The 27,234-nt window shown below is 38.7% G+C and overlaps 1 protein-coding gene across 6 annotated transcripts in view; it reads left to right on the top strand.

Moving 5' to 3' along the window:
* brd8a (bromodomain containing 8a) overlaps nt 1-27,234 on the top strand; it is a 91,597-nt gene that overhangs the window by 5,355 nt on the left and 59,008 nt on the right. For all 6 annotated transcript variants that reach the window (XM_043712072.1, XM_043712073.1, XM_043712076.1 and 3 more), the window contains exons 2-13: nt 2,580-2,709; nt 5,391-5,460; nt 6,049-6,098; nt 6,198-6,320; nt 8,653-8,733; nt 8,896-8,960; nt 12,266-12,399; nt 15,223-15,429; nt 15,622-15,757; nt 17,795-17,971; nt 23,532-23,809; nt 24,528-24,881. In XM_043712072.1, the coding sequence (XP_043568007.1) occupies nt 2,580-2,709; nt 5,391-5,460; nt 6,049-6,098; nt 6,198-6,320; nt 8,653-8,733; nt 8,896-8,960; nt 12,266-12,399; nt 15,223-15,429; nt 15,622-15,757; nt 17,795-17,971; nt 23,532-23,809; nt 24,528-24,881 (1,805 nt within the window). The remainder of the gene's footprint in view (nt 1-2,579; nt 2,710-5,390; nt 5,461-6,048; nt 6,099-6,197; nt 6,321-8,652; nt 8,734-8,895; nt 8,961-12,265; nt 12,400-15,222; nt 15,430-15,621; nt 15,758-17,794; nt 17,972-23,531; nt 23,810-24,527; nt 24,882-27,234) is intronic.

Below are 27,234 nucleotides of genomic sequence, written 5' to 3'. Positions count from 1 at the left end.
GGAGGGCTCTGTTCTTGGGCCTCTGCTCTTTTTATTAGTGACTTGGAAGTGGAGGTTGAGGGGTGGGTTAATAAATTTGCTGATAACACAAAGGTTAGAGGTGCTGTTGATAGTATCGAGGGCTATTGCAGGCTGCAGTGCGACGTAGAAAGGATGCAGAGCTGGGCTGAGAAATGGCAGATGGAGCTCAACCTGGATAAATGCGAAATGATGTATTTTGGAAGGTCAAATTTGAATGCTGAATATAGGATTAAAGACAGGATTCTTGACTGTGTGGAGGAACAGAGGAATCTTGGCATTCAAATGCATAGATCCCTCAAAGTTGCCACCCAAGTGGATTGGGTTGTTCAGAAAGCATATGGTGCCTTGTCTTTCATTAACAGGGGGATTGAGTTTAAGAGCTGTGAAGTTTTGCTGCAGCTCTACAAGACCCTGGTGAGACTGCACTTGGAATATTGTGTCCAGTTCTGGTTGCCATATTATAGGAAAGATACAGAGGCTTTGGAGAGGGTGCGAAGAAGGTTTACCAGGATGCTGCCTGGACTGGAGGGCTTGTCTTACAAAGAGAGGTTGACTAAGCTCGGACTTTTCTCTCTGGAGAGAAGGAGGAAGAGAGGTCACCTGATCGAGGTATACAGGTTAATGAGAGACTTGGATAGAGTCAATAGCCAGAGACGTTTCCCCAGGGCAGGATTGACTGGCACGAGGTGTTTTAGTTTTAAGATATTAGGAGGAAGGTGTAGAGGAGACATCAGAGGTAGGTTCTTTATGCAGAGAATCATGAATGCATGGAATGCGTTGCCAGTGGTGGAGGGAAGCAGAGTCATTAGGGACATTTAAGCGACAGCTGGGCATGCAGATGGACAGCAGTGAATTGAGGGGTGCATAGGTTTGGTTATTTTATTTAGATTAGGAATAATCCGCGACACAACATCATGGGCAGAAGGGCCTGTTCTGAGCTGTACGTTTCTATGTTCTACGAGATCAGAGTCAAGATTGGAGTTGTGCTGGAAAAGCTGAGCAGGTCAGGCAGCATCCAAGGAGCAGGAAAATCAATGTTTCGGGCAAAAACCCTTGCAAGAATTGGGCTGGAAGCCTGAGGGGTGGAGAGATAAATGGGAGGGGGGGTGGGTCTGGGGAAAAGGTAGCTGAGAGTGCAGTAGGTGGATGGAGGTGGGGGTAAAGCTGATAGCTCAGAGAGGAGGATGGACTGGATAAGTGGGAAGGAAAATTGACAGGTGGGACAGGTCATGAGGACAGTGCTGAGCTGGAAGGTTGGAACTGGGGTAAGGTGGGGGCAGGGGAAATGAGAAAACTGGTGAAGCCCACATTGATGCCATGGGTTTGAAGGGTCCCGAGACGGAAGATGAGGCATTCTTCCTCTAGGCGTCCGGTGGTAAGGGAGTGGTGATGGAGGAGGACCAGGACCTGCATGTCCTCGGCAGAGTGTTGGGGGGGTGGGGGAGTTGAAATGTTCAGCCATGGGGCGGTGGGTTTGATTGGTGCAGGAGTCCCGTAGATATTCTCTGAAGCACTCTGCAAGTAGGCATCCAGTCTCCCCAATGTAGAGGAGACTGCGGCAGGAGCAATGGATACAGTAAATGACGTGTGGCAGTGCAGGTGAAGCTTTGATGGATGTGGAAGGCTTCTTTGAGGCCTTGGACGGTGGTGAGGGGGGAGGTGTGGGTGCAGGTTTTGCAGGGGAGTATGGGCTGTTAGGGGGCGTGGACCTGACCAGGTAGTCACTGAGGGAATAGTCTTTACGAAAAGCAGATAGGGGTATGGAGGGAGATATATCCCTGGTGGTGGGGTCTGTTTGTAGGTGGTGGAAATTCCAGAAGTATACGGAAGTTGGTGGGTTGGAAGGTGAGAACCAGGGGTGTTCTTTCCTTGCTGCAGTTGGAGGGGTGGGGTTCAAGGGCGGAGGTGCAGGTGCAGTTGTAGTGAGCAATTATTTGTTAGCTCTGCAGTTATTCTTCATTTGTAAATATAAATTTGGTGTTGATTACTTTTTTCCTTGGGTTACCTGTTGTACATGTTATGTTTCTTTTGAAAGCCTGATGAAGAATTAACTGAAAATGATTGCGCTCCCAATGTTTTTCACTCACCCAGCACCATAGAATGATTACCCACAAAAAGGGCAGTTTCATCATTTAAACGCTCGCTCTTTCCAAGAGCAACTTCCCTTATCCTGTTCCCTAATCTTTCTCCGATAGCTCTGATGTGCATAGTTCAGCTGATAACATTTCCACGGACTTTGAGAGAAAATTGTGATTATGCATTGTGTGATTGTAATTCAAAATGTTCAATGGGAAATGAAGCGCTCTTGAAATGCAGTCACTTGTTGCATTGTACAGAGCAAACGCTAACAGCAATACGACAATTACGTAGCTTGTATTGTGGCCATATTCTGCACTCAATGGGACTTCTGTTTCATTACTGAGTTAGTTTGCATTTGCTTTATTTAAACCTAACTATTCAAATCATCATGCAAATTATTAGAATAATTGTGATTCTATAATGTGATTAGCAATTTTTACGATTTGGGAAACATTGATTTTCTTTACCTCTCCTGACAGTCAATAACTTTGGGCTGTCTTCCTCTCTCCAAGAGCACAAATTGCTGAGTACTGGCCCGACTGAACCATGGTCAATCCGCGAGAAGCTATGTTTAGCGTCTTCAGTGATGCGGAGTGGAGACCAAAACTGGTAGGTGCAAATATTAAAAACAGCCAGAAACAGCTGATAGTGGTGTCGGTTTTGCTTAACTGCTTCACATCTCAAACTGATGGAGAGCCTAACCTAAAAATGCAACTAAGGTTTTGTCTTGAAGATTTGTTAAGGGATTTAGAAGAAAGTTAAACATTAAATGTTGCAGTCAGAGCTAAGATGTATTGAGTTTTTAAACTTGGTATTTGCTATATAATAATCAATGAGTTACTAATTGCAATCAGTTACCGATTGACAATTTTGCATTTATATGAGTAATATTATGTCATTTTAATTGAATGGGTGCTTTATTTATACTCTGAGATTATCTTCTACAGGAGCAATTAACATGTTGAAAAGGAAATTAAGTCTAGAAAGCTTGGTTAAATTGGCAAAAGGCACAAGATGTTTTAAGGACTATTATAGTCACTCCTTCATTTCCCTTTTTTTGTATTATAAAGTTAAAAAATTATCCTGACATTTTTTTCTAATGTTTGTTAGAAACAGACAAAATATTTGGAGACAAAATGCCAATTGGAAAGGGGGTGATACACTATGAGTAGGCTTGAAAAATCAGAGAATGTACCTAACCATTTTATACCAGTATTGTGTAAAATTATTAATAGATACGTTTAAGCAGACTGCAGGGCATTGTCTTAGTGAACAGCTTTGAAGATGAGGTAGAAAGTTAGTATACACAATATTTCTTGATTACCTCTGTTTGAGTCAGTTCCAGCCAGATTAGATGAAAGATATCTCTGTCTGCTTATTTTAAGGTTCTTAAATAGAATAGGTTTGAGAAGTTTCAGGCCTGCTTGTAATGAGAATGGCCCAGTAAATTGGTAAATTTCAGGAAACCAAAATAATCTGTTGTGTCATAGTTGAGTATAATATGGTTGAAAGTGTATGTAAAGCAGGCAATTGGAGCATATGAACATATAAAATAGAAGCAGAAGGAAACCATTCAGCCCCTTGAGTCTGCTCCACTTTTCACGAAGATCATGACTGATCTTTTTGTGTTTTGAATTCCGTATTTCCAGATCTTGCACATTTCAATCAAGTAAACACTCATTCCTAAATTCCAGTGGCCTAACTGATCTGTCATCGCAAGACCACCCATTCCTTCAAGGTATCAATCTAATACGCCTTCTTCGAACTGCCCCCAATTCATTTACATCCTTCCTTAAACAAGGAATACTGAATGCAGTATTTGGGATGTGGTTTCACAAATGCCCAGTCGAACTTTTATGTTTAGTTCCCCTCACCAGCAAGGACAGTATCCCGTTCATCTTCTTGATTGTATTGCACTGGCATCTTAATGTTTTGTGACTTGTGCACCAGAATACCAGCATCCCTCTGTCACTCAGAATTCTGCAGTGGTTCTTTATATCTGCTTTTTTTACTTTTCTTGACAAAGTGAACAGCTTTACATTTTCCCACATTATACTCTATCTGTCAGAATTTTTGCCCACTCATTTAACCTAACCAAATCTGTCTGCAACTTCCTTCTCAAGTTTTATGGATGCTGAACGATGCCATCAGTCCATTATACCTGCACCACCTCTTCAAATGAGCATTACCTACTGCCAATTTCCTGCTTTATCTCCATAACCTTGCATGTTACGTTTGTCTAAATAATAATCTAAAATAATATTGAATCTTCCAGGTAGTGCATTTCATGTCCTATTTGCTGTATGAAATTTCTTTTTCTCACATCAAATTTGCTTCTTTTGTAGATCAGTTTAAGTCCGTGCCCGCTGGTTCTTGATCCTTGTACAAACAGAAACAGTTTCTCCCGAACTACCCTTTCCAACCACTTGTATCTTTGAAAAGCTGTATCAGATCACCTCTTGGCTTTCTTTCCAATGGAAACAGTCCCAGGTTTTTCAGTCTATCATCATAACTGATCTTTCTCAACCCTGAAACCATTCTCAGAAATTGTTCCTGCATTCTATCCATTCCATTTAAGACCTTCATCTAGTGTGGTGTCTGGAACTATACACAATATGTCCTTGTGCTGCCTTCACAACATACTTTCCTGTCTATAAAGTAAAACAAAGAACCAAGAATGCTGGAATTCTGAAACAAAAATAGAAAGCACTGGAGAAACTCAGCAGATCTGGCAGCATCTGTAGAAAGAAAGCAGAGTTAACGTTTCACATATACTGACCCCTTCTCAGAACTGGATCTGAAATGTTAACTCTGCTTTCTCTCCACAAACGCTGCCAAACTGGCTTCCTTTCCTGTCTAACTTTATTTTGTCTGTGAATTTAGCTATCATACCTTTGCTCCATTTATCTAAGTCATTGAAGTAAATTATAAAAAGTTAAAGGCCCAGCACTGACTCCTCCATTTGTCGCATTCTGCCACTTAGACAAAGACCCATTTATGCCGACTCTGTTTTCTGCCAGGTAACCAATCTTTTATCCATGATAATTCTTTCACCCCCTGCAGGAGACACTTTTATATCTCACAAATGCCACAATAACAACAAAGCAATGCTACATTTTTTGGAATCTGTTCAAAAACTGATTGGATCTTGAACACTTCTACTTGGGAGCATCAAAATTTTTTTTTAAATTGCGTGACTTAATTTCAAATGCTACAGATCTGTGTTTTTTAAATCATGCTGCAGATTATTAGTGAGGCCCCAACAATTACTTGTTTGTCAACCCTTGCAGGGTATCGGTTAGCAGAGCAATCAAACCCTTTGCAGAACCTGGACGTGCACCAGATTGGTTTTCACAAAAGGTAAGAGTTCAGTTTCTGCAGCTTAATAAAAGAAGAAATCTGTCAACAATTTCAATATTTGGCAATGTCTATGTGCTGTAGTTTCTTCTCTTGTGTACCTCCATGTTGTCACTGAATTCAATGTCGATTGGCTAATTCTTTGTCAAGTTTGTATTCCCATTTCCTGACTGACATTTTAAAATCCAATTTGCCAAATATGACAAATCACTTCTTAAAGTTATAAAATCAAGTAATTTTAACTCTTCCAAGCCCTGTCTGCCCTTCCCACCACACCCCACAACGTCTCAGGCTGAAATAGATCACCACCTTTGAGAGAACAGTGAGGGATGGGCAATAAATATTGGCTGCATCAGTGATACCCACATCACATGGACAAATTAAAGAAATGGCTTTGAAATTAGAATCGTCTTTGGTACTATTTGCTGTCAGCTTTCCCATTCATCTCTAACATCACCCATCCCTACTTCTTTCCCATCTGCCACTGAGACACTCATCTACTGCTATAATTGATGTACGACATCTAGATTTCATTGTGTACATTTCTGCTTATCACATAAACTTTTGCTTGCTTATATTCTTTTCATATAGCATTGTGCATCCCAATATTCAGAGCTGTTGGAGATAACAGAGACTCCCAAGTAAGTGTTAAATCCAAATCTGTCTGTATTTCATTAAACAAATTCTGATCATTTTAAATATGATTCTTTATCATAATGACCCCACCAATCCCTTTCCAGGCGGAAGCGTGGTGAGAAAGGAGAAGTTGTGGAAACTGTGGAGGACGTAATTGTTCGTAAGCTCACAGCTGAGCGAATTGATGAGTTGAAGAAACTAATTAAGGAGACTCAGGAGAAATACAGGTTAGGACTGTACAAATTTTATTTATTATTAATAATGTAAACAGTTACTATAAAAAAAGCTGGGGGGGGGTGAAGTTGTTTTGTTTTTGCCATCTTTAATCAAGGGTCCACCACTCTAATTAATACAAAATATTAATACTTGAAGAAGTCAATTTAGTTACTTTTGTCATTTGTTATTAGATTTTCTTTTGGCAGTGCAGAACAGGGTACTCTCCAACTTGGGACAGTGAGACTATTTTTCTCTCCTTTGACTATATATTCCTTCCTTTGTAAAAACAGCACTTTTAATTTTAATTACTTGGTCTTTCTGTCATTTCCCCATGTAAACACCTGCATGTTGCCCCTTGACTCTTACTTAATGTTTTGCTTCATTGTTTCTGAACTATTTAGACCCTCAATTTAATTTGAAGAATTCCATGGGCTAGGGTCTCATTTTCTATTTTGCATGGACTATTCATTTAAATACATCTAGTCCATGAAATAATTATTCACTTGAACTAAAGTAACAATCGTAAACACTTGTATTTGTAAGAGGTTTTGCATTTTAAAACTTCAAAAGAGCTGTTGCAAAGTATTTCAAAAGGTGGGCGGCACGGTGGCACAGTGGTTAGCACTGATGCCTTGCCGCGCTAGAGACCCGGGTTCAATTCCTGCCTCAGGCTACTGACTGTGTGGAGTTTGCACGTTCTCCCTGTGTCTGCATGGGTTTCCTCAGGGTGCTCCGGTTTCCTCCTACAGTCCAAAGATATGCAGGCTAGGTGAATTGGCCATGCTGAATTGCCCGTAGTGTTAGGTAAGGGGTAAATGTAGGGGTATGAGTGGGTTGCGCTTCGGTGAGTCGGTGTGGACTTGTTGGGTCGAAGGGCCTGTTTCCACACTGTAATGTAATCTAATGTAATCTAAAAGCTTTCACGTTTTAGCACATACTGTATACACCTCTCTTATGCTATTTTAACCTGTGTAGGTAATTAGCAAATAGTCACGCAGCACAAAAAACAGACCCTTCTGTCCAACTCGCCCATGTTGACCAGGTTTCTCAAAAAACGTCCCATATGCTTGGGTTTGGCCTGTATCCCTCTAAATCTTTCCTATCCATGTATCTGTCCAAATGTCTTTTTAAATGTTATGATTTGGAGATGCCAGTTTTGGATTGGGGTGTATAAAATTAAAATCACACAACACCAGGTTATAGATCAACAGGTTTATTTGGAAGCACTAGCTTTCTTATGTCACAAGGAATTAAGGGCTACGGGGAGAATGCGGGTAAGTGGAGTTGAAATGCCCATCAGCCATGATTGAATGGCAGAGTGGACTCGATGAGCTGAATGACCTTACTTCCACTCCTATGTCTTATGTCTTTCAGAGTGCTGCTCCTTCATCAGCTGTTTGTGGAGTATAAGATCATAAGACACAGAAATTCTGTGTTTTATGATCTTATACTCCACAACTACTTGATGAAGGAGCAACGCTCCGAAAGCTAGTGCATTTTTTTGGAATATAACCTGGTATTATGTGATTTTTAAAAACTTCTTAAATCTTGTAACTATATCTGCATCTACCACTTCCTGTGGTAATTTATTCCATATTTCCACCCTCTGCGTGGAAAAAGTTGCTCTTCAGGTCTCTGTTAAATCTTTCCCCTCTCACCTTAACAATATGCTGCCTACTTTTGAATTTCCCCATCCTTCAGAAAACCTTTTGTTATTCACCTTATCTACGCCCCTTGTGAATTTATGAATCTCTATAAGGCCACCCCTCAACCTCTTACGCTCCTGTGAAAAAAGTCCCAACCTATCAGTCTTTCCTTATAACTCAAACCCTCTAGTCCCAACAACATCCTGGTCAATCTTTTCTGAACCTTCTCCAACTTAATAATATCTTTCTTACAGCAGGGCAACCAGAACTGCACCCAGTACTCCAAATGTGGTCTTGTACAACCTCCACGTGTCGTCTCACCTCCTAAACTCAATGATCTCAGCAATGATATTTATCGCTTGGGTATATGTCATTTAAATATTTTAAGATAATAGTTTTGTGGTGTCATTGTGTTTGTTGGACCTTTTGTCCAACACTTAACCTTCGGTGCTGCTTATTCTGAAATAGAATGCCTGTTCATCTTAGCATGGATTACATTTCACACCTGAAGTGAGTTGTGTCTGTTGAAGTATTTTCTGGTTGTTTGAGTTCCTGCAGATGAACATTGCAAGCAATGATAAGAGTGGATGACTAATTGCTTTGCAAAGTTATTCTGTGGTAAGTATCAATATGAACCACTAATGAACTTCAAACTTGCAGCAGACTTTTAATTCATATTTAACTTTGGATTCCACAGAAAGGTGAAGAGAGAAGCAGAGCTGATCCAATCTGGTCATGGAGATAGTAAACTTCAGGAAACATGGAGTGATATTGTTGCGTAAGTTTGGGAAAAGAAATGAAATCAGGAATAAGTATTAGCTTTATTATCTATCAGTTAAACCAAAGTCAAGAGTATTTACATTTTCTGTTTAAAATCCCCATGTGACATGGAGTTGATTTATGATACTGGGGTCTGAGCATTTTGATTTTCTATTTACAGAAGGAAGAAACAGGAAGAAGAGGAGGCTGAGATGAAAAGGCGCGCAACAGAAAGTGCTTTTCAGGGTATGATCCATTTCTAAATGCAAATTTTCAAAATTTATTGCATAATTAACAAATATAACTCAATTTTCTCCTTATGGAAATATTACAAAACTAGTTTTTTCTATATATTTGTCAAATATTTACATTTCCTAGTTTTGACTTTTTCTATCATAAATGCTGATATCTGCATTATAAATAGATAATATAATTTGTTGCAATTGACTCAGTAGATTCCTAAAATTCTCAAAGATTTTTTTGTCTGTCCTCATTTACGTTTCTAATGTCTATAACCACCCCCCAAACAAAAAAATGTTAAATATATTTAGTCACGTGACTATTTCTTAAATTATCTTTTACTGCCTTCATTATTGTTTTTGCTTCTATCCGGGCACTTGAAATATTATTCAAGATAATCAGGAAGAGCCAACATGGTTTCGTCAAAGGGAAATAACATTTCATAAATTTATTAGAGTACTTTGTCAAATGGCCTTCTCTTGTTCCTTGTCCAAAATGTACTTAGAATACCAAGATGCCACCAGGCTTGCAAGACCCTAGTTATGAAGAGAGATTAGAGAAACTACAGCTCTTACGAGAGTGAAGTTTATGGGGAGAGTATCATCTAACCTCCAAGGTTTTAGTGTACTATTTTGGATGACCTTGTCAGGTAGAACTTAGACCCCAGGACTCTATTTAGGGAGGTGAAAAATAAATCATTGTATTATTTAATGAAGAGATGAGAGTCTTTTTAATTTCTTTGTTAACATTCTACAGTAGATGGTTAACTTGCTTCCCTTTCTGTAGTAAATGTGGGAGGATGGAACAAAAGTCGAAAGAGAGACTTTGTCAGAGTAGGTTCTTCACTGCGATGACAGCACATAATGTGCTTATTGAGGATGTAAAAATAGCGCAAAGTTTCGTCATATAAATGCTTTTTAACCATGACATCTTGGTTGTAGTACATGCAATGCAATATTTAGTTCATTTGTGGAACTCAATGTGGAGTCATAGGTAGATAGGATAGAGAAGAAGGCATTTGGAATGTTTGTCTTCAGTGATCAATGCATTGAGTATAGGTTGTATTGCAGCTCTACAGGACACTGGTTAGGCCACTTTTGGAATACTGCATTTGTTTCTGATCTCCCTGCTATAGGAACAGTGTTGTGAAACTTGAGAGGGTTCAGAAAAGATTTACAAGGCTGTTGCCAGGGTTGGAAGATTTGAAATGTAGGGAGAGGTTGAATAGATTGGGGCTATTTTCCCTGGAGTATTGGAGGCTGAGTGGTGATCTTACAGAGGTTTATAATATCAATTGTGACGTGGATAGGGTGAATAGACAAGGTCATTTCCCCAGGGTGGGTAGTCCAAAACTAGAGGGCATAAGCTTAAGTTGAGAGGGGAACAATTTAAAAGGAATCTAAGGGACAATATTTTCACACAGAAGGTGATACGTGTACGGAATGAGCTGCCAGAGCAATTGGTGGAGGCTGGTACAATTACATTTAAAAGGCATCTGGATGAATACATAAGTAGGAAGGTTTTGAGAGATATGGCAAATGCTGGCAAATGGGACTAGATTAATTTAGGATATCTGGTTGGCATGGATGAGTTGGACCAAAGTTCTGTCTCTATGTTGTTTCGCTCTAAGACTCTGGCTCATTTAACCTCAAGCCAGACTTTGAGATTCAGAGCAATTGTTAAAAATAATAGACAAGTTGGTTTATTTGGACAAAAGTCTCTTGTTATAGGTGTTACTGAGATTTTTGGTGTATAGTGGTAATTTTCTTTGACAGCTGAGACAATGGAAGTTTTATTTTGAGACTCATTCCAAGTTCTGATCTGGTATGCATTCTACAACTGAGCATTTATAGGCCATTCAACTCTGCAGGTCACTCCAATATGAATGTAGATCGCAGGATCGATCTTAGGAATAGAATAACAGCCTTGCTCCTTATCAAGGTTTTTGAAAATATTTGCACTGATTCCCAGATTAGAGAGTACAATCAGTGATGAAGGTTCACCCACTGTATGGTATAATTGTCATCTAATACCTCTGAATTTATAAATGCTTTCAGAGTTTTACTCTGTATCATTGCTTATTTATTTTTGAATGACATTTCATTGTCGTGGAAATGTGATCTTAACTTGCGCTCATTCTGCATATTGATTTTCATCTCAGACATTGAAACAGATTGTGAAGAGGTGAGGAAGAATAATGTATCTAAATTTGCTGAAGAAATAAAGCCAAATGGGGATGTAAGCTGTGACAAGCTGCAAAGCTATGTGAGCAATTAAGTGATTTACCAGCAAAGTAGCAAGTGAAGTATAACAGGGGCAAATATGAGGTTATTCACTTGGGTAAGAATAGAAAAGCAGAATATTTTTACAGGGCATGAAACTTGTAAATGCTGATGTTCAGAGAAACCTCATTCATAGAAGAAACACAGAAGGTTCGCATGCAACTATGGCATGCAAGCAGGAATGCAAATAAAATGTTGATCTTTACTGCAAGTGGATTGGAGCACAAGAATAAAGCAAACTTTCTTCAGTTGTACAGGATTGGGTGAGACCACAACTGGAACACCGCTGAGTTATTATCTCCATGTTTAAGGAAAGTTATGTTGCATTGGAGGTAGCCCTTGAATGTTCATTAATTGATCACTGGGTTGTTTTATAATGAGAGGCTGAAGAAATTGGGTATTTACCAAACTCTGGAGTTTGGAAGAGTAAGGGGTGGTCTCTTTGAATCATAGAAGATTATGAAGGGACTTGACAGGATAGAAACTAAGAGGTTGCTTTTGGTTTTAGAATATGAGACAGGGCGCAATCTTGACATAAAGGGTCAGTCAGTGAGGGTTGAGATGAGAGGAAATATCTACACTCAGGATTGTGAATGTTTGAAATTTTTTTTAAAGTGGGATGGTTATGGATTCTTCACCACTGAATATAATCAAGGCTGAAATAGCCAGATTGCTGTTATCTCCAAGAATCAGGCAATATGGGAGTGAACACGGAAGTCGATTTGAAGCCACGCATCAGCCAGGATCATATTAAATGGAGGAACTGTTTTGTAGGATGTGTGGTTTGTTCCTGTTTCCATATTTATGTTTTTATGTTACATTCATTTGTCTTTTTCTCACCAATGTAATTAACTTCAAGCTATTGGAGAGCAACTTTGAGTTAATGTGGCTGAATAGTTGATAGCATCTTGGTTGCTATACTTCTGACTGAGAACGATATATGGTGTACAAATATGAAGATAACTGCAAAATAGACAAATGATCTAAATTTAATTTTTAAATTATTTAAACATGCTCTGTTTGTTGTAGCCCGCCAAGCAGCAAAAAATGCACCCAAAAGACTGATGAGCCTGCCGATCCGGTCCCCACTAGAATCAAATTCTCCTGGAATAGACTACTCGACTACAGATACACCACAGGCGAGTGAGGAGAGTCACAATAGTGTATGTATGAAACATTCTTTTGTGGTGTTCATTTTGTCCCTTCTGATTCAGCTCAAATCTATTTTGTCCCATGTGTGACCTTGGTTTGCCTAAGAAGAGACTGTAATAGTCTGAAGAGCTGTATTTAATGCAGATACAACGTGGAATAATCCTTGGAGTTTAGGTGAAAATCATGTGCAGTCATCTATTCTTGGTGCTCGCATTGTGTTCTTCCCTCACTGATTGTATCAAACATCAGACAATGAAGAAAGATTCACAAGCCCTTAAGCAGAATATCTTAAGGGTTTTAACCCTTAAACTGCTGATTATCCTGCAAGACTTTCTCATAAATGTCTCACATCCCTCAACACATTCCCTGCTCCACTTCCTTATTCACATTCTATAATTGTAAAACAACATATGTGCTGACTCACTGTGAATAATCATGAGGGATCTTGTGATTGAATGGATCAAATGTTTTGTATCAAGATCTCTCATGGCATTACTGTCAGTAACTATGAGGATGCATTAAAGAATGACCAAAGCTGCCTGCTGTCAGCTAACTTTTAACATATTATTAGCATACCTGCAATGGATTTGTCGCATTCGTTTGAAGGTTTTGCTGTTTTATAGCTATCATAATTCCTTTATGTTGATGGACTTATTCAGGGCCACATAAGTAAAATTCTATGTTGAATGATGATCCTGTGAAATTGCTTTGGAAATAAAGTTTCCTCAATCTGTTCATTATATTCTGAAAACTAAATGAGCAACTATTAAACTTTTTTAAAATTTATTAAATGTATAACTGTTACTAACAATAACTGCCCCATCAACGCAGTGTCAATCATTTATAAAGCGATGAATGGTGTCATCAACAGTGCTATCAAACTGCTCTTGTTTAGCAATTACCTGCTTTCTCATGCCTAGTTGACGTCTACCAAGGCCACTCAGTTCCTGCCTTCATTCCAGCCTTACTTCATCTCAAAGGATGAGGGTAGCAGCTATATGGAAGCTCTATCACCTGCAAGTTCACCTCCAAACCACTAACCATCCTGACTTGAAACTCTATTGCTATTTCTTAAGTGTCGCTCGGTCAAAATCCTGGAACAATCCCTAAAGACATTGTGGGTCTACCTACACTATAGGGACTACAATAATTCAGGAAGGCAGCTCATCAGTACCATCTCAAAGACAACTAGGGATAGGCAAGAAATGTTAGTTCAGCTAATGATACCCACATCCCATGAATGGATATATTAAAAATATCACTTATGAGAAGATTCAACAAGTGTAAAGTTTAAATTATAGATTCTCTTTTTTGTTCTTCGAATAATTTTGTAACTTTGAATTAACCTTTCTTTCTGCCATTGTGGGATTTCCATTTCTAAGTGTGTGTAGACCCTTGTCTTGACTTCATTATGTGTGTCTGCCTTGGCACATTTGGCATGTACTATAAGACAAGGGGGTACAAGATGAGTGGAAGTTTACTCCAACCAAGCAATGGGAAGACCAGTTCCATGGAGAAAGTGAGGACTGCAGACGCTGGAGATCAGAGTTGAATAGTGTGGTGCTGGAAAAGCACAGCCAGTCAGGCAGCATCTGAGGAGCAGGAGTGTCGACATTTCGAGCATGAGCTCTTCATCAGAAATATGAGCTCTTCACCGTTCCTGATGAAGTGCTCATGCTCAAAACATCAACTGTCCAAGACCAACTCCATCCCTGTCTTTGGTCACTGTTTAGCCATTCACAATTCTCAAGTTGCATTTAAATTTACAATGAGCCTCTGATCGAGATGGTGGTGCTGGAAAAGCACAGCAGGTCAGGTAGAATTTGAGGAGCATGAGAATCGACATTTTGTGCATAAGCCCTTCATCAGGAAGCCTCTGGTCCCAGAATCCACTCAGTCATCAAGATCACTTGTTTTCCGCTCTGTGACCTCTTCTTCTCCTCCCCTGTAGTCATTTATCTGCTGCTGAAACTTTCATTGTTACTTCTAGACTCACGTATTATGGTGCTTTTCTGCTTGGCCTCCCATTTTGTAGCTTTTGTGAAGTCGAAATCATTCAAACCTCTGTCCATATCCTAACATCAACTAATTCTTGTTCTCCTATCTCACTTGTGTTTGTTAATCTATGTTGGGTTCTATTTAAAATTCTCAACTTTCTTTTCAAATGTTCCCATTGCCTCAGCCCTCCCTGTCACAAGAATTTCCTCCAATCCTACATTCCACTCAGAAACGATTTTGAGATAGTGGTGTTTCTCTGAATTCTGGCCTCTTGCTTTGATCCAATTTTAATTGCACCACCATTGGAGCCTGCATAAGCCCTGCCATCATAATTCTTTACATAACCCTCTCTACCAATGTTCCTTGTAATTTGTTTGCACTGTCCAGACCTCTGAGGTCAATGCATGGAAACCCATGCCATTCGGTGTGAATGGAATATCTCAGTGGCTGCATAATATTTCCTTAATATTTGCCTTGATTTTCTTATATGGTTCAGTATCATTGTTTATAAGTACTCCTCTGAAGCACCTTTGACTGTTTTACGTTTAAATAAATTTGTTTTATGCTGTGGAACCTGTGGGTCAGACTATACAATCATAATTCCTGTTCTCCACTCACTCAGATAAGTTTAGAATATGATTTATTTGCATGCAGAGGTTGAAGAGTTGCATTAATAGAATAAGGAAGGGCTAGTTAGTATTTTGATATTCATGAGGATTCTCTTCCTCATACATCCCTCTTTGATTTGCTCATGTATGAAAGTATCTCTTTATCAGGTTTGTGTGCTTGTTGCTTATTTAAAAGGTGAGTTAAAAATGTACTTTTGCCTTGTACAGCTGGTGTCGATGAACATTGGAAGCACATCAACTATTCCAGTGATCTCAGCCCCTGAGACACCCGTCACCTCCACGAGTCTTGAAACTCCAGTGCTGGAGGATTCTCCTCAGAAAAAGTTATTGGGACAGAAAGCCACACCTCCACCCTCTCCACTGCTGTCTGAGCTCCTGAAAAAAGGGAGTCTCCTGCCTACTAGTCCTAGGCTTGTAAGTAACCACCATTTTATTTTTCAGAAATATAAGTGGTCTGTTAAGCAGAATATCACCAAGATTGTAAAGATGATGGGGTACATTGAATAGTAATGGGTTCAAATACATATACAAGGCATATTGTAAAGATTTATGGAAGTTGCATTGCTTCAAAGTTAATTGAATTTTTTTCTCCTTTTCCTTTTGTAGGTCAGTGAAGCTGAGCTCCAGGTGAATTCTGGTCATGTTGCTAGTCCGAATGTGCATGTTGAAATGGGAGCAGGTGTATCAACGCTGCATGTTCCCGAGCTACAATCCAATGTACCAGTGTCCCCAGCACCTACAGGTGACAGTTTTACTGTTTTGCATTCCTATTTTAGCGTCATTTATGGCAGAAACATGACACATTGGTTGCATCTTCTTTGTGGCAACATATTTCATCTGATTTTGTTTAAACATTGCACATCTATTTGTTGTCCAGTATCCTTTTGTTTGTAATTGGAAATAATTTAATATTATCAAATGATACATTCAGTGCATGTTGTTTTTGTCAAAGGTGAGATTAAAGTTGACTGACGTTGGTAGGTAGACTTTTTATATGTAACTTCATAGTAAAGGTGATTGCTTTCCAATAATACTCACTACTTACCCTGAAATTAAAATGTACAAACAGAAAAGATTGGAAGTGAACTGTTTTTAAGATTGGAGCATTGAATAAAATCTGTTGATCTGAATGTAAGATTTATTTTCACACTCTTTCTATCTATTTGCTTCTTCTCCTCCCACCCAAAACCACATCATTTGTTCTTGATCAATATTATTTCAAATGTCTTTCTGGAATGACCAGCAATTTCTTAACTAAGATTTGTTTTTCACTTTTGGTGTCTTTGTCTTTCTGATACTTACAATTGTGCTCATTTTTCAACTCCATTATGACTTTTAGTTCACGTGATGTGTTATGTCATTACATTGATGCAGGATATGATAGCTTCATGATTTAAGATGAGTTCAAATTCCATCATAGCAAGTTACAAACTTAGATTTAATCTCTATCTGGTAATTTATGTGCCAGCACTAGAAATACTCAGCTGTTCTTGAATGCCCTTTGTCAGGGAGCTCTGCTATGTCCAGTCTGACACTTGTACAGGATAGGTCCAGGTTTTGCTACAGCATTAATATATAGACTCAAGTTTAGTTGTTGAGTGTGCTGATCTTACCATTGATATTTCTTTCATGTTGCTGTGAACTTTAGAATATACCACAGGGAACGTGACAGCATTAGAAGTGTTGTGTTCCTTTATTATCAGGGATTTGTCACATTGAAAAACACAGAAGCAAAGTAAAGAGCTAAAAGTGCATACTTGGCAAAGCCTTTCAAATGTTTCTTCCCACAAAGATGGTTCCTCCCACCAGTCAACCCAAATGGAATCAGTAGCTTGTCTTACAATGGTCATGAGAACAAAATGACTTTGAGTACCCCTCCAGATCTTGATCTTTTCTGACTTAGATATGTGCTGCCTGTCTATCATTGCCGCTCAGAATTCCCTGCCTCAATTTCTGGTATTTGAGTGTTTGACATTTTATGTCATTGGCATGTTCTTGAATGTTATCCGGTTGAAACAGTTCTCTGAGTTAGATTTTTCTTGTTTGGTAAAATTTGCTCTTTAGTCCCAGTTCTCTGTTCACTGTCTTCAGGAAGAATGGTCATGAATATTAGTGGTTGGGCAATGTGCACTCAACTCCCAGGAATTGATAACAAAACAGTGGGGGAGAGCAGATTGTCAATGTTAGAATTTTCACTTCCTATTCCCCAATCCTAGAATCATTGTAGTTTGCCAGAAAGTAACAAATTAACTTGTTCTGTTATTTATCATAAATAGTACTTTATGATACATTTCTTCACTTTCATTCTATGTTGTTCCAATCTCTGTTATTTCGTGTGGTTGATGTATGTTTTTCTCTGGTGTGCAATACCATGGATAAGTGATATTAGTAAACAGTCATTGTGAACAGATAAAAATAGATTAGGTCATGCCATTCCATATGGTAATACTGCTGAGAATTTGTCTGTCATTTTGTGTTGTACCAAAAGTAGAAACGGATCTGATTCCTTAATTGTTTACAGTAGCACAAGAAGGGGCAGACCCAGTTGCTTTTGTGTATATGGTATTGTTTAGGACAGATCTGGCTGTTATCATTGTTCTGTGTTGTACTTTGTTTTCATTGGAGTCTCTACTACATGATTCTGTATCAAAAACCTTTAGAAAGTTTGGTTCTCGGGGCTTTCAATGTCATTTAACTAATGAAGAACTTGTGTGTTGAAAATGGTTGCTGTTGCCTGTCTGCATTAGCTTTGTATGTTTCTTTGTGCACTTTGTGTTAGGAGCCCCTACTCTGTCCAGGCTTTTGGAGGCCGGCCTCTCGCACTTCACGCCACCTTTCGTTCCTTTCTCTACTATCAGCAGTGAGGCATCACCTCCAGTTAAACCTTTGCAAAATCTAGCTGACCAGGTGTGTTCAGCCGGCACCACAGCAGTGACGCAGGAGAGCAGCAGGACAGGTCTGTCACAAGGCAGTCTAACCTATCGCTGCCAGATCTCAGAAAACATGCAGTAACCTAATACCCTATTCCTTTTAAAGATTGTCCCAAACTTCTAGGTTTGGATCTTAAAGAAAAAAAGATGGGCAAACTGTGGGGTTTCAAACTAACGTTTGACAAATATAGACAAATATCTTTTGGTTTGTTAGCACCACATGAAACTCTGTTAGAATGAACAACCAGTGACACCATTCATTGTGCTTTGAAATGAATATCTCACAAACATTCAAGGCTGAGTGGAACATTCATTTTGTCCTTGTCTTCTTTTGACTTTTAACCATTATTTACCTGTGGTACTTTTTAAGGAAAGAGCTTTGGTACCATGTTTACCTAAAGCTTTACATTCTCGTTCTAAATTTAAATATCTGATAAATTTCAAAAAACAAAGCACCTTTGCACAATAAAATTATCTTATTTAGGGCAATAATTTGAGATACATACTATAAATAGGAAGTTGTGTGTTAATGTTTTGGTTTAGGGATTCATTGTGGTTTGATGCAAAATAATGGAACCGTGACTCTGATTTCCAGGAGAGGTGGATTTGAGTGAGTTATATTGTAAGAAAAAGAAGCCAAACAGAGGCTGAATGCTTTCCCAGAAAGAGTGAAGTTGGAGGGAGAGTTATTCCTTCCCTATGGTCAATGATTTATTATAGCTAATTACAGAATTTCATTATATGAGGAGAGAAAACTTTATGTAAAGAATCAAAGATTAGGAAAATGGGATAGGATATATTGTAGAAAGAAGAAAATTCTCATGATCTGTATTATTGAAGGCTCATTTATGGTAGTTGGGCATATGCAATATACAGTTGAAAGTGAGGAGTGCAGATGCTGGAGAGTTGTATAAGTAATACTGGAGCTGTATTATCAAACCAGAATAAAACTACACACATTAACACAGTTATCTGTTCCACAAACGTCACATTCTTCAGCACATTGTCGAATGCCGACATTCTAGTCATGTTGGCTCAACACCACTTACTTCAATTTCAAATGCTTTGCAGTAAACAAAGCAATACAGCACAAGAATGTAATGGTGCAGGTGGAGTTTATTACACTGTGCAGTATAGAAATTTGACACTTTTAATGAAAATATTAAGATATTGCTCTATAAGAAACGTTAGTTCGCCAATGTTGCTGTGGATGTGGTGCTATCCTTTGGACTAAATAACATGTTAAAGAAAATTGTGGAATAAAACATGGATGTATGGCTTCAATTTGCTTGTGGAGCTGGAGAGGAGTCTTTGGTCTAAGATTTTCTTCATGAAACTGGTCATGACTTGATCCACAGTTATTCTCCAAATTGTGTCGGATTTTATGTGGTTGAGTTCTATAACTTCTGTCATTTTGAGTAGGGGGCATTTGGAGATCTTGAGGCATGCAAAGGATTGTGATTCCCAATGAATAGTTTCATTAGTTCCTTGTGAATTTTCCAATGGACAACCTCCTTTTTGATAATGATAGAAAATTTTAAATTTCTTGAAAATGTAATTTGTAAGTGGGAGTGCAGTATTATCGTTAACAAGTTTCAGTTATGTAATATCCATTCATGTTATGAGTCTTTTTATTGGGAGTCTAATAACAGAAATGTATGTTTGTAAGAATTGTTGAAACAGCAGAGAAATCAGTACACTCATATACCTTTTGACATTGTTATCCAATAATTCATATCATAGACCCTTTGGTCCAACCAGTCCATTGCTGAACATAATCCCAAACTAAACCAGTGCCACCTGCCTACTCCCAGCCCATATCCTTCCAAACCTTTCCTTCTCATGTATCTATCCAAATGTCTTTTAATCGTTGTAATTGTACCCAGATCCACTACTTCCTCAGGAAGTTCATTCCACACGCTAACCACCCTCTCAGTAAAGAAAATAATTGCCCCTCATGACTTTTCAAATCTCTTTCTTCTCACCTTAAAAATGTGCCCCCGGTCTTGAAATACCCGATCCTAAGAAAATGACAGCTACCATTAACTATATCTATACTTGTCATTATTTTATAAATTTCTATCAGGTTGCCTCTTCCAGACATTGGGATTTTGAAGGTGTGAGTACAGTTAGAAAGAGCCACAGAAGGGCAAATAGAATTCTCTATTTTAAATGCCGTAGAGTTGAAGAAGGAAAGTAAAGAAATGGATGCTGAATTTATTCAAGACACTAACAAGTTCATAATGAGAATTAGAGCCTTATTTGTGGATCTGGTGCTTGAAAATTGTCATGAGCCCACATCAGAGATATGGGAGAGGGTGAGGCCTTCAGACAAGTGGATGACTGAGATGAGAGCAGCGAGACACCTGTGGTGATTCTGATTGGTAGTAGGGAAGGGATGGGATTTATGTGACAGATAGGGGTTGGTGTAAGGAGAAGGTGTAAGAGATCTCTGAGGGGTGGGTGGTAGAATTTGATTAGGTCACAGAATCTTTAAGAAGTTGTACTTTTTTCCAATGGGTTTTTCAAAACAGTGATCAAGCCTCAAAGGTCAGTCCATTATTAAACAAAAATCTATGAGGATTTAAAGGTACCATGCAGCCATTAGCAGTTGGTTGGATCTCTATGTCAGTCATTGCTGTCTTAGAGTTCACAACTTCAGAATTTTGGTCGGTAATCCCACTTTGAAGCCTTGGTTTCATTGAATTGGGGTATGAAGACAGCAGATAATTCTACATACCCTCAAACTTGAGATTTTTGAAAAAATAAGTAAAATATACAAAATGCTGTGTGTAGCTATTTATGCAGTTTGTGTCAGCTTTTGCCATTATAAATTTTCATGTTCTCAGTTTTTGAGAGAGTGGGCTGGTGGTAGCCCAATATACCTGTATATCTTAATGGAGTAAAAGTGTATTGCAGTTTTTAAAAACACTAAAGATTTTAAAAATCAATAGCACTAACTTTCATACAGGCAGTTTGGCACATAAAATACTCCCTAGTTGCTGTCTGCTGGTCAGAGTTAAGACCGCAAACAAACTTAAAATAGTTCAAATATTCTATTATCTAGGGCATCATATTAATTTAAAAAAAATAAAATTGGACACAAGTTGAAAAATTGCATACATGCTATTGATGTAGGTCTTTTGAATGGGAAAATTACAAGACAAACCAAATTTTCACAAAATTTGGTAAAAGATGTCTTTTCACCTCACAGAGGGTTGTTAAACTACAAAAGGAATGGTCACAAGTACTGAGAGTGTGAATGTATTGTTTAAAAAGAAACTGAATAAGTATTTACAAAGAAAAATAGGTTAGGAGGAAAAGGGATAGAAATGGAAAATAGAACACAGAACAACCTCGATTATTCAGCATTCGATTATCAGAATTTTGGATTATCTGACAAGAGTGCAAGGTCCCAATGTTTGGCTAAACTGTTATTCAGCATTTGATTAACTGAACGAAACACTCCCCGCCCATGTCCTTCAAATAGTCGAGGTTCCTCTGTAATTAGTTTTCATTGAACAGCCTGAGCCAACAACATATAATTATTTGAATGGCTTCATATGTGCTTTATTTTCTGGGAATAAGCACCTGTAGTTCCAATCACTGACTGTCATGATTGGGGATATTATACTGGAGAGGTTGTGGTGGGGAATATTTCGAAGAATATGCTTCAGGTTGCAGTACTGACAAGGCTGGTTAAGTGATTGTATTCACTTTGAAGGTCAGTGTTTTCCTTGACAAATGGAATTCCAATTGTACTATTGGTGAAATATTTCCATTGGCAGTGGCTAGATTCAGAGTCATGTGGGTGAAGTGTTTAAAAACAAGCCTAATGCTATTATGTGCATGGTGTGTGACTCAGGGAAACTAAGAAGGATTAGTTATCAGGTTAACTCCTGAAGAAAAATACCCATTGCATATTTTTGTAGGAGAGGCTCGATGACAGTCATTCTAATTTTGATCATCTTACCAGTACACTCTCTATAATCACAAGAAAGAGAATCATGTATGAAAGCGTACTGTGTTTTACAAGCCTGCATCAGCACTATTGAGTTTAAAAAGGCTTTAACTTGGATTCATGCACACCAGAATAAATCTGTCAGTAGAGGGACATAAACCATCCCTGTCAAAATGTTTTAAAAGCTAAAGCTTAAAGACCTTTCATAGCTAAAAGATCTCATTCCTCCAGTTTTCAATTCGATTCTATAAAATGGTGTTTTTAGATGCAGCCCAAGATTCTGCCTTTTACTTGAACATGCTGCAAGTACGATTATCTGGGACTCTGATACTTTGGGAATTTCTTAATTAATCGTTGCTTTTTGGGACAATCTTTAACTATTTTAGAGAGAATGTGGATTCGATGCAAGTTCATCTTCAGCAATTGAATTACTGTTTAAGGTAATTGTTTGCACTAATAGTTGCCTTTGATATTCAGTGACTGTGATACTAATTTTAAATAACCTTATAACTGAGACACAGTGATATTAGCATGTTGAAGATTCAACATGCATGCCATGAAGGGTAATTTGTACAGTTCTCAGAGCAGTTGTTCCCTCATCCCAGTTGATCTTCATAGAGGATATTGGTTGAACACGAAGCATCTCCCTGAAGGAAATGAGGAAGATTTGGGTGGGAGGGCTATCCTGATATGTTGAGGTGACAATGCCAGAGGCTTGTGAGTAGGTCTTCAGAGTGTTTTCCCAACTGGAGAACAATGTGAACTGTGCAGCACATCAAAAAGAATTCAGCAAAATAACTTGGGAGAGAAACGAGCTGCAGTATTTTTTTTAGGTAATACTGTACTGAATCAAAATAAACCACTGAATGACCCTGACTCTCTGTTTTTTAGCTTATTTTGGGGGAAACTTGAATTTTAAATGTGCTTTAATTTGTTTCTGATGATAAATTTGTTATGAGGTAAACATTCTTCTTTCTTTAACACCTTCTGAATCTCCTGGGAGGATCTTGGATAAAATTGTATACTTTCCACTTTGTAAGTAAATTGCAAGTCAGTATTGTTCCATACAGAACAGTGGGCCAGTGCAGCTAAGTGGTTTGGCCAGGCAACCAGGGATTCATCTGAATAGATTTTGAGGTTTATTAACTCTGAAACAAATTATTTATTCATTAGGGTAGAAGGAAGAAGTAGGGCATTATATCTCGAGTGTTTGGTGTTGTGCAGGAATTATGGTATTGATGCAAGCCTTCCCCACTTGCATTCTATGCAGAACCTTTTTATCAGAAAACATCTTAATTCTTCTCTCCAATTATCTGCCCCAATATTTCTGCCACTTCGAGTATAAGGGAATTATGTATTTGTAGTTTTCACATTAATTTGTTTATGAGCCCATTCTTGACAACAACCAGAGTAAACTGGTTTAAGTATCTCAAGAGATTTGTTTTTCAAAGTGCCATTGTATTCTGTTAGATGTTTCCAGTAGGAGTACTCCATAAAATATTTGAAAAATCTAATTGCATCATTAAACATATCATGACACGTCCTTTGTGCAGGATGTCTGGTTGGAAATACAAAAGATGTATTCATTTTTAGAGGATCATTTTTTTGATGTTTTATTTTTGCAGTTGAAGAAACCACCATTTGTGTTCAGGTAGCGAGCTGTGAGGAGCAGCCGTCACTATCAGTATCTGGAGATCTGGCTGGCTTCTCTGTGTTAATTGACTCTGGTGAAAGCAAGTGTCTGCCAGGTGGCAGTTTGCAGATTGCAAGACCAAGAGAGGGCATTGCAGATCAGCATCGATCAAAGCAGCTTGAAGACACCGAAGATACTAGGGTCTCTGATTATACAGATGTACTGAACTTGGGGAATCAGGCAGATATCCTAGCAATCATTGAAGAGAAGGTAAACAATTTTTTCCTTCCAAAACAAGTTTTTTGTTCCCTTCTTTTTGGCTCTTCCTTATTCCATATGCCATTGCTTTTAAATAGGGTTTCCCAAAGTATGAGGCACTGGCTATTATGGAGCTCCAGCTGAGTGCTCACTGCTGTGAGGCTCCTTTAAATCCTGGTACCGTTTTTAATATTAGTCATGGCCCATCTTTGAAGCCTGAGTCCTGTCGTGTAAAACCTTATGAAAAGACAGTGCTGCTTAAAGAGCTGCATTCTAAATAGCAGGTCTCCTAATTCCCCTCACACCGCAGCTCTGGGTACATAACAATTTTCAAAACTGAAAAGTGAGGGCGCAATGTGGAACAAGTTCTGTGAGTTCTGTTTTAGAGATTAGGCGGCTGTTCTATTTTGATGCTTTACTTTTGATGTCTTTGAGCTGACTGCTGCACATCTGTCTGTTATGGAATTGACTCATTGTCCAAGATCAAGAAATCCACATTCTACTGTGGTATGGGGAATTTTTCATAATCAGAAGTCTGCTGCAGAACAAGTTTCTGTGGGGTGTCAGCTGTCCTGGCTTCCAGCAGTGCATATTTTGTTGCATTAAATAATATATGCTCCTCACCTGAAGACTAAGAATACTGGGGAGAACAATGGAGGGACAGCTGGTGGTAACCTGGGATTTGAAGAATCTGAAACAAAAAGCTGATCAGTAATCTATTGCTTTGTAGGTGGAGGAAGCAGCAGAACTGATAAATCTTCCCCCTGATGATATTGGAGAGCAGCTAGCTGCCACTGAAGGGAATGCTGTCTCCCTGTTTCGAGCAGAACAGGCAATAAAGGAGGAAGCTGAAGAGGTCCAGCAGCAGACTTATAAATCTGAGCACCGATCCAGTGATGAATCTCAAATGTTGGCTGGTTTGGGAACTGAGGAAAAATTGACTTTCAAAGCAATTAAGCAAGAGTTGCCAGAAAAAGTGAAGGTAGAGCAAGAACAGGAAGAAGAGTCAAATTTAGGTCATGCACAACATATAGTGAGCGTTGGAAACACAACAAGTTCCCCAGATGGTGGACTGCATACAGAGGTAAGAAAGTAGAACAGAAATTACAAGAATTCAAGCATGTAAACAGCATGATTTTCACATTGCGTTAAGTATTGGAGTCACACCCACATATGTTTGCATTTGCAACAGTGGCTTGGTTAGCCTTTTTTTTAAACTATTAAAGGAACTTCAAGGAGGCTGAAACATATTGCCCTGGTTCAGTCCCTAATCTGAAATGCTGTTGATAAAGTCGTGTAGTTTTGAACGACTCCTCAAAATTTATTTAAATAAAAAACTTGCTTATTTTTTCTTGGTCTTTTTATTCCCTGTATCAACATATTAATTGTGTGGAAGTTGTATTTGTTCTAAGAAATGAGCAATGTTAATTATATGTAGCTGAAAGATACTAATAATGGTTAATGGACTTAATGAAATCAGGTATGGTAGAGTCAGGAGGTAAATTTGTAACGTGAGCTGTTGTGGTGCAGTGGTAGTGTCTCTGCAGCTGGGAAAGTCCAGGTTTAAGTCCCACCTGGCAGAGAGTGTGTCATAACAAGTTGATTGGTAAAGAAGCCAATGGCATGCTTTCCTTTATTAGCTGAGGCATAAAACACCAGAACAAAAAGGTTATGCTGAAATTTTATAAGACACTAGTTAGGCAGCAACTAGAATACAATATGCAGTTATGGGTCACCACGTTATGGGAAGGACTGCATTCAAGAGAGTATAGAGGAGAATTATCCGGATTCCTCCGGGGTTGTAGGATCTGAGATATGGGAATAAAATGGATAGGTGATGGTAATTTTCCTTGGAGTAGCAAAGATTAATAATGGATCTGATGATAGTGATATATAAGATTATGAGGAGTATGGGTCTGGTGGGTAGGAAGGCATTTTTTCCATTTGTGGATGAGTCAGTAATAAGGGGCATAGAGTAAAGGTAAGTCGAAGGACAAGAGACAAGTTGAGAATTGTTTTCACTGAATGGTGTGAGACTGAAACGCTGCCTGAAAGAGTGATCAAGTCAGAATTTCTTAGAACACATAAGTATTTAGATATTCATTTACATTTGGAGTCAGTTCTAACATTTTTCAATTTTTGAATGAAATCAAATATGTAAAATAATTTGCGAAGTTTTTTTGATATTTTTCAATTGTTACTTGAGCAGTGATGTCTTGCATTCCTTTTAGCCTATATTGCTAACTTTGAGGAGAGGTTTCCAGCCTTGCATGGAGGTGGGAATATGGGTAAATTAAGTTGTTATTATCCAAAACACCAGGAAAAAGTATGATGATACTTCAAAAACTGTACCCTGACTGGGACTATTTTAATTGCAAACCTGTCCTCAGTAAAGATAGTAGGGAGGAAAAATATCACTGCTCCTGTATGAAAAGAAGAGAACGTTATTTTAAAATAAAGAATGAGAACAGTTTGTTGCATTTATAAAATTACTAAATGTTGGATGTGTTTCAATATAGATATAAGGGCAATTGGGGATTTCAGTGCCATTTCTTTTTAAGTATCTGAAATCAAGTCTTATTTTTGCTTTGCTTCTGATGTTCTGGGCATACTTAGATATTAAGTAACTTTTAGTGTGTTTCTCATTCTATTACATAATCTTTCACTATTAAGAATTTCTTTTAAGCCTTTTAGAAAGACCATTGATTTTGAGAAAGAGTAAGTATCAGTTCTGCAGCTCAGCTCACCAGGTTGTCGATTTGCTCACTGAGCTGGTGGATCTTAGAAGACTGGAGGTTGGCAAACGTGGTGCTACTGTTTAAGAAGGGCGGTAAAGACAAGCCAGGGACTATAGACCAGTGAGTGACCTCGGTAGTGGGCAAGTTGTTGGAGGGAATCCTGAGGGACAGGATGTACATGTATTTGGAAAGGCAAGGACTGATTCGGGATAGTCAACATGGCTTTGTGCGTCGGAAATCATGTCTCACAAACTTGATTGAGTTTTTTGAAGAAGTAACAAAGAAGATTGATGAGGGCAGAGCAGTAGATGTGATCTATATGGACTTCAGTAAGGTGTTCGACAAGGTTCCCCTTGGGAGACTGATTAGCAAGGTTAGATCTCATGGAATACAGGGAGAACTAGCCATTTGGATACAGTATTGGCTCAAAGGTAGAAGACAGAGGGTGGTGGTGGAGGGTTGTTTTTCAGACTGGAGGCCTGTGACCAGTGGAGTGCTACAAGGATCAGCGCTGGGCCCTCTACTTTTTGTCATTTACATAAATGATTTTAGATTAGATTACATTACAGTGTGGAAACAGGCCCTTCGGCCCAACAAGTCCACATCGACCCGCCGAAGCATAACCCACCCATACCCCTACATTTACCCCTTACCTAACACTACGGGCAATTTAGCATGGCCAATTCACCTGACCTGCAC

Source organism: Chiloscyllium plagiosum, chromosome 21, assembly GCF_004010195.1.
Source record: "Chiloscyllium plagiosum isolate BGI_BamShark_2017 chromosome 21, ASM401019v2, whole genome shotgun sequence".
In the NCBI taxonomy this organism is placed as follows: domain Eukaryota; kingdom Metazoa; phylum Chordata; class Chondrichthyes; order Orectolobiformes; family Hemiscylliidae; genus Chiloscyllium; species Chiloscyllium plagiosum.
This window is presented reverse-complemented; position numbering and strand designations above follow the sequence as displayed.